Here is an 11,820-nt window from a genome sequence, read left to right on the forward strand (position 1 = left end):
AATGTGCGAATTTTATGATAATTAATAATAAAAAAAAAATTTGAAGAAAACTTCTAAGGTAAATAAATAAGCAACATTATTTTTTAAGTAAAACATCTTAAGTTAAAATGTACAAATATTATCATAAATAAATGATAATAAAATTTGTTTTCCAAGTAAAACTTCTTAGGTAAAAATAAGTGAAATTATTTTTGAAGTAAAATTTCTTTAGGTTATCAAATGTACGAATTTTATCGTAAATAAATAAGTAAAATAAAATTAAAGTTTTGAAGTAAAACTTCTTAGGTTTGCCACATTCAAATTTTAGTAAAATAAAATTTAATTTTGAAGTAGAACTTCTTAGGTTAGCGATGTATAAATGAGTAAAATGGAATTTTATTTTTGAAGTAAAACTTCTGAGAGTCAGTATATAGTGAGAAAATGAGAGAGAGATATAAGGCATTAGTGCGAAAAAGAGCAACATATACCTGACAGTGTAGAGTGACAGAGTAAGATATATGTGTACGATGTAACCTCCAAAATTTAGCAACTACCTGTTTCATTGCCAATTTTTGAAAAAAGGACAAGAGATACCAATTTTTGTTGTTGATAAAAGTTGTAGATAATTTAATTGGCTATAAATTTGCTGAATATTGCAAAATGGTGGGACATTTCGTTTTGAAGTTATAAATAAATAAATAAAAATCGAGCCGGTTCAAAAGTATGAAGCAAGATACATGTATATTAGTGTTACCACCAAAATTAACAACCTGTTTCATTGCAAATTTTGGGTAAAAGAATAAGAGATACAAAATTTTGTTATTAACAAAAGCTGTAGATAATTTAATTGGCTATAAATTTGCTGCATATTGTAAAACAATCAGACAATTAGTTTAGAAGTTATAAACAAATAAATAAAAATCGAGCTGGTCCAAAAGTATGAAGCAAGATATACTGCTGCAATCCCCAAAATTTAACAACAATCTTTTTAAGTGCAAATTTTGGGTAAAAGGATAAGAGATATAAAATTTTGTTATTAACAAAAGTTGTAGATAATTTAATAAGCTATAAATTTGCTAAATATTGCAAAACACTCGGACAATTAGTTTAAGAGTTATAAATAAACAAATAAAAGAAATTATGAATACAGATATCGAAAATCAACAAGAAGGACGGTTAATTTTACGCGGTGAGGAAAAGAGAGGCAAATATACATTTATATTAGACAAAAAGAGAGCCATATATATATATATATATATATATATATATATATAAAAATATGCGTCAAATATTCGATAAGATCTGCGCGTAAATAATTTTTATTTATTTATACTAATAAAATTTATTTACAAGACACGTGTTTGATAATTAGTTAATAACAATAAATAGTTTAAATCATTTTGGCATTCCTCTGAGAGATCTTTGTGAAGTAACAATGTGCTAGATAATTTAAAAGTGATTATTATAAATTATAAAAAAAATTAAAATTAAGTATTATAATGCCACTTGTACCTAGTTACAATAATTATTATTAACGTTCACTTTTTTTTACATCTCTACAAAGTCGCCTTGAGTTCGAATTTCTCGAAGAGAATGTCGACATAAATTTCGACATAATTTTAATTTCGTAACAAAACGTACGCAGATCGAATTAAAATCATTAATGAATCAGTGTTGAAAATAAATAAATGTTGAATAGATGTAAATAATAAATAAATAAAGAAAAATGATAAAAAAATAACTTATTTTAGTTAGTGATGCACATTTCTTTAGTTTAGTGATGCACATTTCTTTAAACAAAAAAGTTTGTTTATTAAATAATTAATAGTGCTTAAAATGTTTTTATCAGTTTATATTATTAAAAAAATTATCAAATATTAATAATTCTATTGGTTTAATTCAAAAGTTAATAATGATTTATTTTCATAAGTTATTATTATTATAATTGAACTGTATAAATAAAGTGTTTATTATTAATTTATTTAAATAAATTAATAATGGTTTCTACTTCCAAGCAATACTATGCAGCATTTGTTGGTAAGTATTTTTTTAATTTTTATATATAATATACTTGATTTTTATATAATGATTGTAAAAAATTCTATATTGAGGAGAGTTTACAATATATATCTAAGAGAACATAATTATAATTCAAAAAATAAAAATCAATACAAAACAATGCTTTCAGACCATATGCAAAATTTTAGACACACTTTTGATTTAAACAATCCCGTTATTTTATATATTGAACAAAATGTTGTCTTAAGAAGGTTTGCTGAATCTGTTTTTATTTTTTTAAATTCACAATGTGTAAATAAAAGAAGTTTTTCTTTTTTGCTTTTTGATAGGTATCAAAATTTAATTAATGTATGTAAGTCTGTTTTTTTAATATTTGAACAAGTTTTTTACCACTTGATATTTTATTTTCTTCTTCTTTTACATAATTCGAAAAATTTCGTTTACTCGATTTTGTTTTTTTAAAATTCTATATATATATAAATATTTTTTTGTTTTTAAAACAAAATATTGATATTATAATTGTCAATATTTATATAAAATAATTTTAAATTAGTTTGGTACGTATAATTTTAAATCTGTTTAATTTTATTTTGTTAATTTATTTTATTACACTTGTATTTTAGCTGAATGATGAGCTAGCACAATAGCTCGAAACGTATTAAAGAAGATTTATATTTACGTTCTGTTTTTATTTTTTTGGCTTGTGGCTGAAAAACCTTATCACAATAGATTAGATAAGATAAGATAAGATATTTTAATATAGTTTCATCAATACAATTTGCCAATAGGCTATCAATCCCATTAAATTTGTTTATAAATTAAAAATACTATTAATTTTGAATTTATAATGAACTAAAATTGAGTGAGACCGCTATTGATCAATTGAAGTACTAAAACTTATTCAGAACTCAAACCACTCAACCCACAAATACTATGGTGATAGTTGAGATGATATTAAAAATAAGAATGTACGATGATGTCTTTTAAATTTCTAGTTATTTGAGAGCATATTAAAGATAGAAGTGTACGATGATATCTTTCAAATATCTAATTATTTTTTCCAGCCAACATCGCCACAATCTGCTACGGCACCACAATAGGCTGGTCAAGTCCAGCCCTGTCAGCCCTTTCGACATCGAACCCTTCACCAGGAAAAGACATACTCTTCCAATTGACCGACGAAGAGGCCTCCTGGATAGGCGGTTTGATTTGCATAGGAGCCCTTTTTGGAGGCCCTTTGTACGCCTGGTTGGCAGGAGTCAGGGGCAGAAAATTTGCAGGATGTTGTCTTGTTTTACCATATGCGGTAAATAATAAGGTCGATGATACATAATGATCGAGAATGATTGTTTCTGGTTTGTTGTAGATCAGTTGGTTTTGCATAATTTTTGCAAAGTCTGCATGGTGGATGTTTGCAGGACGTACTTTTGCAGGAATTGCTGGCGGAGGTATTATTGTTTTGGTGCCTATGTATGTTTCGGAGATCGCTGATGATAAGTGAGTAAATAAAAATTTAGTTTAAGTCACTTAGTAAAAGAAAACCAAAATTGTCTTGGTTTAGAATTCTACAATTGTCAGGGCCGGTCCTGCCTTGCATGCGAAGCATGCAAAAAATGCGGGCGCACGCCTTAAGGGGTGCCAAAACGAGTTTCGAAAATTAAATTTATAATATAATATTTATATTTTTTATTATTTATATAAAATCTAGAATACTTGATATATTATAATAAACAATCTAACTTAACTAGGGATACGGAGACACAAAAAGCATATTTATTTTGCAATGTGATATCAGTAGAAACAATAAACCGATTAATAATTCTTCAAATTAGTAATAAACAGCTCTGTTTATTGATTATTCTACTTATTCAATTTTTTCTTTGTTTAAAGTTACCGTGGAATCGAAAAAGAAATTATCTAACGTTCAATCCCATAAGCGCAAACTTGCGAGAGATTAAATTAATTGTTGGGCATTATTGACGAAAAATTGCGAGCTGATTTAGTTGAATCGGAACTTGTTAAAAAATATAAACAAATTATAAAATATGGGAAGTCAGTACTTAGAACATTACTTGTTTTTTCCGAAAAATTTAATTGTAACTTTTGCTTTTGTTGCAAATGTTTCGCATCTGTTGAATTTTGAATGTTGAAGATATGCGTGGAACAAATATGAAAAATGGACTTTGGAACGAAAATTTTAAGGCTTGTTTTATATCCAGAGATGTCCATACTTTAAATTTAATAATTATTAACTATACAGAAATCAAAAATATCAAATATAAGAAGTTTTTTCCAATATTTGGAAGTTAGTTATTTCTTTGCAGTTTTTTGCTGATTTTTGAACAATACTTCTAAAATACGTTAGAAATTTAACTTTAAAATAACTTGCGTTATCAATAAAGAAAGTTTACGACGCAATTTTGTACATTGTAAATGATGAACATGAAATACAAGTGTTATGTGTGAAAATAAAATGCTATTTTTTTTTAAATATTAATATTGCACATACGTTAAAAATAATTGAAAATATCAAAATATTTGATTATAATCAACCCCCAAATCGCCTCGATTTTCTAAATAAATTTAAAATAATATATTTTATACGTTTTTAGATCATATCTAAGTTTTTGTGCACTAAATCCAGAATAATTAAAAATTTATTTATTTATTTCACTTAATATCAAGATCTTTATATCAAAATCATAAATACTATTTCTGAAATGCATTTCTTAAATTCTATAACTTTAATCTAACATAAATATTAATTCTTTTGCTATGGTAGTCGAATTTACATCCTTACACGTTGAATATTACTAAAATGTGAAATTATGACAGGAATTGTTTTATTAATTGATATCGATAATAATAAATAAATTCAAAATCTATATATTTTATACGCTTCTAGATTATATCTAATTTTTTGTGTACTAAATCCAGAATAATTAAAAACTAATTTTTAAAAAATATGTAAATATTTATAAAATTTTAATGATAAACTGTTAAAATTAATAGGAAGGGGCACTAGAAAAAAAGTTGCATGCGGGCGCTAAGGACCCCAGGACCGGCCCTGACAATTGTTATGTCCAAATCATTTTTGTATTAATCAAAAACTTGTTTGTAGAACATCAGAACAGTCTTTTTGCCTCAGTTTTTAAAATGAGAACCAAAAATTGATTAAGATTGAAATGATTTTAGTCCATAATTAGACGAAGTCTGCAAAAAGTTTTGCCAAATGTTACAAAAGTTACAATCCTCTTGCATAATTATTTTTTCCCTTAGCATTCGTGGTGCCCTAGGTTCCTGGTTGGTTCTACTCATAAACGTCGGTCTCCTAATAGGGTACCTTTTAGGTGCCTGTGTCACATACTTTTGGCTCAACATTATATTGTCTTTGGGGCCGATTTTGTTCCTGATACTCTTCCTGGTGGTTCCTGAAACTCCAGTCTGGCTGGTCAGATCTGGACGTGTTGAAGAAGCCAGAAGAGCTATTTGTTGGTTGAAGGGGTTGGAACCGGAAAAATGGTAAGGAAATGACCTAATTTGAGATTTAAAAGAGTAGTGGAATTAGAAGGATACCAAACAGATACCAAGGTAGCATTTAGAGTTTGACGATTTCTAGTAAATTTCTTAATTAGATCATCATTTAGTTCATTTGGCAACACCAAGTTTTTGACTAAATCTATAAGTTGTATTTATGGACTTGATGAAACAATTACACCAACAAATAGGTTGTTTTTTAAATCAACTTATTGCAAAAACTAGTGGTTTATGGCATCGTACCTTGAAGCAAATTGCTGGAACTTTTCGTACCGTAATGAAATATTCGAGAAATTTAGACCGTTTTTAAAATACATATTATTACAAATAGTGTAATTTTCATTATTTTTGCTATCTTGTTGTATCTGAGCAATTCAAATGAAACATTAACAATCGTCATTTCATTTCGAATTTAATTTAAAAAAAAATAGTTACCTAATTTACACAAAAATGAGAAACTGCTCCCGTATAGTCACAGTCTAAACGCATTTGCAAATAATACTGTGCGACATTTTCACTTATACTGTGCTTAGCTTGACGGCATTTTCACATTTTTCAATAGCTTTGTTTTCACAAAATTGGAAAAGTGCTCCAGTACCTAAACAGTCTAAACGCACTTGGATAAACATTTGTACCAGAGTGGCGCTTAGCCTGGGTCATTTTTTAAATTTTTTGAATTTTTAATCCAAAATTACAAATATATATATTTTTATTTGCTTGTCAGTAGAGTCCCCTTTTCTTACAAATTTTTATTTGCTTGTCAGTAGAGTCCCTTTGGTCCTAATATTTCCATTTGCTCGTCAGTAGAGTCCCTTTTTTCTCTTTGTATTTTTATTTGCTCGTCAGTAGAGTCCTTTTTTCTAATATTATCATAATGCTTGTCAGTAGAATTTATTTCTCTTACAATATTTTCAATTTGCTCGTCAGTAGAGTCTCTTTTTCTTTCAAAATGTTTTAAGCAAAATTTTGCTTGTCAGTAGAGTCCTTTTTCCTAATATTTTTATTTGCTCGTCAGTAGAGTTCTTTTCCAAATAAATACAAATTGAATGTTTTTTGGATCATACAAATCGGATGATCCGTTCTCTCAAAAACTAGATTTCTATTTTCTGCACTCTTTGCTCCGTATCTCCGTAACGGCTGGGTCTGCCTTTGCTAAAAACTAATCAGCACATCTCCCTATCGATACGGATCGAATGTTTTTTAAACAATACAAATCGGTTGATCCGTGCGCCCGAAAACGTGGACGAAAAAATGCGGACATACAAAACATACACACACATACACATCCATTTAGTTTCTGAGGTATGCCCCTTAAAAATGTTCAGAAACCTTCAAAACGTCGAAGAATGCTAAAACTTTCATTTTCGATTTTCAGCACATTACTGTAACTACCCTACGGGAAGTTAATAGCCAAAAAAATGACAAAAACAACATATAGAAACTTGTTTGGTAATTTGGTCGAAAGATTTTCCACTGGCTAATAAGTTGTGCCAACTATGAACTACTTTTTCAGTTATTTATCATTCTAGTCTAATTTTCTTTATCTTGTCTAATTCTTTTTATTAGCGAAAATGAACTTATCATCCGACAAGAATTGGACAAACTCAAACCTAAATTTGAGGAGCAAGAAAAAACAGCATCTTTCAAAGAATTAGGTAAGATCGCCAAAATATTTTCCTAATTTATTGCAAAAACCTTGATATGTCTTTACTGGTCTCTGGCAACTGATTCTGGTATCAAGGTGTAAAATTTCATCACCTTACCATTTTAAAAAAATTCTTAGAAACTTGATTGATACTCAATTCAACTTCTTATAACAATTATGATAAACAAAATCTAAAACTTTTATCAGTATCATTTATCTTTTCCAGTGACTTCAAAATGTTCCCGCCGCGGCCTAACAATCGGCCTAATCCTAATATTCTTTCAACAATCCAGCGGCCTTTTCGCAGTCCTCAGCTACGCATCCTTAATTTTAGAACAAGCAGGAATTACTAATCTAACCCCAAATCAGGCCGCAGTTATTTTAGGAGCCATACAAGTCTTCGGCGGCCTCTTGTCTTCCGTGCTTGTTGAACGAGCTGGACGAAAAGTAAGAGATATAAACGTTGGAGTTCCTCAAAGTAGCATATTAAGACCGTTTCATCTGCAGGTTTTGATTTGCGTGTCGAGTTCCTTTGTTGGGATCTGTCTGGCAGCTTTGGGAACCCATGCTGGATTGAGGGAAAAGGGTTATGACGTCACGGGTTGGTCCTGGGTTCCTGTGACGTCACTGTGTGGTGCTGTACTGTTTGCAGGATTCGGGATTGGGAACTTGCCGTTTGTTGTGATTAGCGAGATTTTTGAAAATAAGGTAATAAAAGAATACAAATTAAAGAGTAGAGACCTATTCTCGGATGACACAGAGATGTTGTATTATTGTGTCACAGATAAGATAGCGTAAAAGATTTGTTATTCACGGTGCACCTATTTTTTATATAGATAAATGGCTGTTATAATAAATGTTACACTTATAAAAACATAAAATTATTACAATATAATCATTTTTTAGTGAAAATCGTTTTCTACTCATCAAGACCTTTTAAACGATACCCCACATGTCATAAAACGTACAATCGGAAATTTTTGAAGTAAAACTTCTTTAGACTCCTCTGGGACAAATTCGTAAAAAGTGTATATTTTGTGGATAACTCACATAGTTAATTTTAGTGTAAGTTATAAAAGTTTTACTCCACGTATATTCAAAAAAAATTTAATAAACTTCTGAATTCTAAGATTTTAAGCAATGAAATATGGTTATGCATATGATTTTCTTACAATATAATCATTTTTTTGTGAAAATCGTTTTCCACTCGTCGAGACCTTTTAAACGATACCCAACATGCCATAAAACGTACAATCGGAAATTTTTGAAGTAAAACTTCTTTAGACTCGTTTGCAACAAATTTGTAAAAAGCGTTTATTTTGTGGACAAATCACAAAGTTAATTTCGGTATTTAGATTCTATTCAAAAATACCTTTCAAATGATACCCCACATGCCATGAAATGTACAATCTGAAATTTTTGAAGTAAAACTTCTTTAGACTCTTCTGCAACAAATTCGTAAAATGTGTATATTTTGTGATAAACTGTAAGCGTAAATTTCAGTATTGGGCTACTAATCAAAAAGACCTTTCAAACGATATCCTACATGCTATAAAAGATGCAATCTACATGTTATTGAAGTAAAACTTCTTTAAGCTCGTTTACTTAATTAATAAAAAGCGTATATTTTGTGATAAATCACAAAGTTAATTTTGGTATATAGATTCTATTCAAAAAGACCTTTCGAACGATACCCAACATGCCATAAAAATACAATCTACATGCTATTGAAGTAAAACTTCTTTAAGCTCGTTTACTACAAATTCATAAAAAGCGTATATTTTATGGACAAATCACAAAGTTAATTTCGGTATTTAGATTCTATTCAAAAAGACCTTTCAAACGATACCCCACAAGCCATAAAACAAACAATCTAATTTTTTTGAAGTAAAACTTTTTTAAGCTCGCTTAGTACAAATAAAAAGATAATTATGTTGACGTAAATAGCATGGCATATGGATGGAATAACAAAAGAATAATGCATATTGTGTAAGAGTGACATATAAAGATGAATATTGTAGAGAGTGTCATTAGAGACAATAAACGAGTGATTAGAATAGAAACGAATGAATTTAACATAAATATAGTTTATATAGTTAACCATAGTTTATAATTTCAGACAAAAGGCAAAGCAATGACAATCTGCAACGTGTGTTTGTGGATTTTTGCATTTATCGTAGTCAAGGTAATAAAATAATATTTTTGCTAAATTAAAATGTTTTATAAAAATTTTAGTGACACATAATTAATGGAAATAATTACTTAAAGTAAATACTTAATTACTAAAAACTTCGGTACACTATTTTGGCATAAAACTACAAAATAACATTGCGAATATTTATACTGTCAAAAGCAAATTCTATAGAATAAAGTTTAATTAATCTTAAACAAAACTCTTGGTAGTAAAAATAAACATTGGTGTTCCTCAAGGTAGAATCTTTAGAACTAAAAATATTAACTTAAGAATAATTATAATTAAAAATTAGTTAAGTAAGTATCTAGAATTTTGAGTTAATATTTTTTGATAACCTAAAATATTTTATAAAAATTTTAGTGACACATAATTAATAGAAATAATTAATTACTAAAAATTTCTGTACACTATTTTAACATTACAAAATAACATTGCGAATATTTATACTCTCAAGAGCGAATTCTAAACATGTTTAATTCATCTTAAACAAAACTCTTGGTAGTAAAATTAAACATTGGTGTTCCTCAAGGTAGAATCGTTAGAACTAAAAATATTAGTTATAAGAATAATTATAATTAACAATTAGTTAAGTAAGTATCTAGAATTTTTAGTTAATATTTTTTGATAAATTATAATATTTTATAAAAATTTTAGTGACGCATAATTAATAGAAATAATTAATTACTAAAAACTTGTGTACACTATTTTAGCATAAAAGTACAAAATAACTTTGCAAATATTTATACCCTCAACAGAGAATTCTAAACATGTTTAATTAATCTTAAACAAAACTCTTAGTAGTAAAAATAAACATTGGTGTTCCTCAAGGTAGAGTCTTGGGAACTAAAAATATTAATTACAAGAATAAATTTCCAAAAACTTAAATTATTTTTATTTTTTCTAGTTCTACAACTCTATAGTGTCTCTATTATCAATGCCAGGGACTTTTATGTTGTTCGCCGGTTTGATGACAGGGGCCACAATATTTGTGGCCTTTTGCATACCCGAAACCAAGGGCCAACCTTTGGAAGTGATTTTGGCCAAATTGGGAGCCGATAAAAAGGAGACGAAGGAAGATAAAATTAAAAATATATCTATAATACAGGAAAAGTATCAAGAAACATGAGAAATAAATAATAATAAATTAGTGGATAGATTTATATGTTGTAATAGAGGATGTTAAATCCATCGTGCAAATTAAAAAAGTTGTTAAAAGAGAAGGTTATGTTTTGTTTTCTGGACATTTTTTGTCATTCTGTAACGCTTGATCCCTAAAATTACAAATGTTCACAATCTATTGACCAGGATATTCCTCGATTTCGGTAAAAACTTGAAAAAACAGATTGTATTTTTATAAAGTGGAAAAGTGAGAGTCGTTTGCTAGAACTTGCCCTATTGTCAAGTTGCTAAAAAAATTATTGGCTTACTAGAAGACATGGTGTTATCTTATCGTTTATAATAATCAGTGATTTTTTGAAGGTGTCCATTAATTTCAGCAGACACAATTGTTGATTTATAAGTTTGTCAACGGATTTTGCAATTTAATAAATTAATTAAACAAATGCAAAGTTAATTGCAAAATAAAGTCTTATCATTTCGTGGGCGTCAAATCGGTATTTAGTTTTTGATATATGATATATTTATTAGTATGAAGGCTGGTAATTGATTTACTCAAAAACAACAAAAGGCATCATGACCCATTATTCTTATGATATAAATTAAATAAGATTTTAGGTACTAGTTTTATAATTGGACTAAAATTTTCAACTTAAGTAAATTCGATTGTTCTAAAATAATTTCTGTAGAGTTTTGTAATGTATATAAGTAATAAATGAAGGACTAATTTATAAATGATTTTTTTTTGAAAAAATAGTAAGTGCTAAGTTATAAAAATTGCAAATTTATATACATATATATATATATATATATATATATATATATATAAATTTTATGCATACGTAATTTTAAGTAAATATAAAAAATTAAATTTCATTCACAATTAATATTTTTAGACATATCTATTTGTTTAAACAAATAAGGTTTTACACTAATTTACGACGCCTAGACAAAAATTATCTGACATGGCTTGGCAACCTTATATATATATATATATATATATATATATATCCATTTAACTATTAGAAAAAACACCAAACAATATTAGGTTTATGTTTTACTTTCTGCAAACATTTTGAGTATTTATTTCAGTCATTTTCAGTTCAAGTATAAAGTAAAATATATATTCTATTCTGGTGTTTAATACGATTTCTCGCATAATACGTCGGTGTCTGCACTTTCAAACCCATAATACATATAATTAATGAAATAAATAAAGAATTTATCATTATGTTTCATTTTTGATTCCTGTGGACGTTTCTAGTCTTTATTAGACCCATCTTCAGTACGATTATATAAAAATAAATTAAAAAAGGAACCCAATTTTTTT

General features: G+C 27.9%; 1 protein-coding gene across 1 annotated transcript; it reads left to right on the forward strand.

Moving 5' to 3' along the window:
- The first annotated feature begins 1,976 nt into the window (after positions 1–1,976).
- LOC113386404 (facilitated trehalose transporter Tret1-like) lies at positions 1,977–10,500 on the forward strand. The gene is made up of 8 exons (XM_026624185.1): positions 1,977–2,016; positions 3,063–3,304; positions 3,365–3,495; positions 5,278–5,520; positions 7,102–7,190; positions 7,407–7,627; positions 7,688–7,888; positions 10,279–10,500. Exons 1-8 carry the CDS (start codon positions 1,977–1,979, stop codon positions 10,498–10,500), a joined length of 1,389 nt encoding a protein of 462 aa, XP_026479970.1.
- Positions 10,501–11,820: the final 1,320 nt, after the last annotated feature.

The sequence above is a fragment of the Ctenocephalides felis genome, unplaced genomic scaffold (assembly GCF_003426905.1).
Source record: "Ctenocephalides felis isolate EL2017-DRISC unplaced genomic scaffold, ASM342690v1 CF-g0.4_SCAFFOLD_03571, whole genome shotgun sequence".
NCBI lineage: Eukaryota > Metazoa > Arthropoda > Insecta > Siphonaptera > Pulicidae > Ctenocephalides > Ctenocephalides felis.

Coding starts and splice junctions, on each gene's coding strand:
- LOC113386404 (XM_026624185.1), top strand. CDS start 1,977: ATGGTTTCTACTTCCAAGCAATACTATGCAGCATTTGTTG. Junction 7,191..7,406: donor AGCATCTTTCAAAGAATTAG/GTAAGATCGCCA, acceptor TATCTTTTCCAG/TGACTTCAAAATGTTCCCGC. Junction 7,628..7,687: donor TTGAACGAGCTGGACGAAAA/GTAAGAGATATA, acceptor TTTCATCTGCAG/GTTTTGATTTGCGTGTCGAG.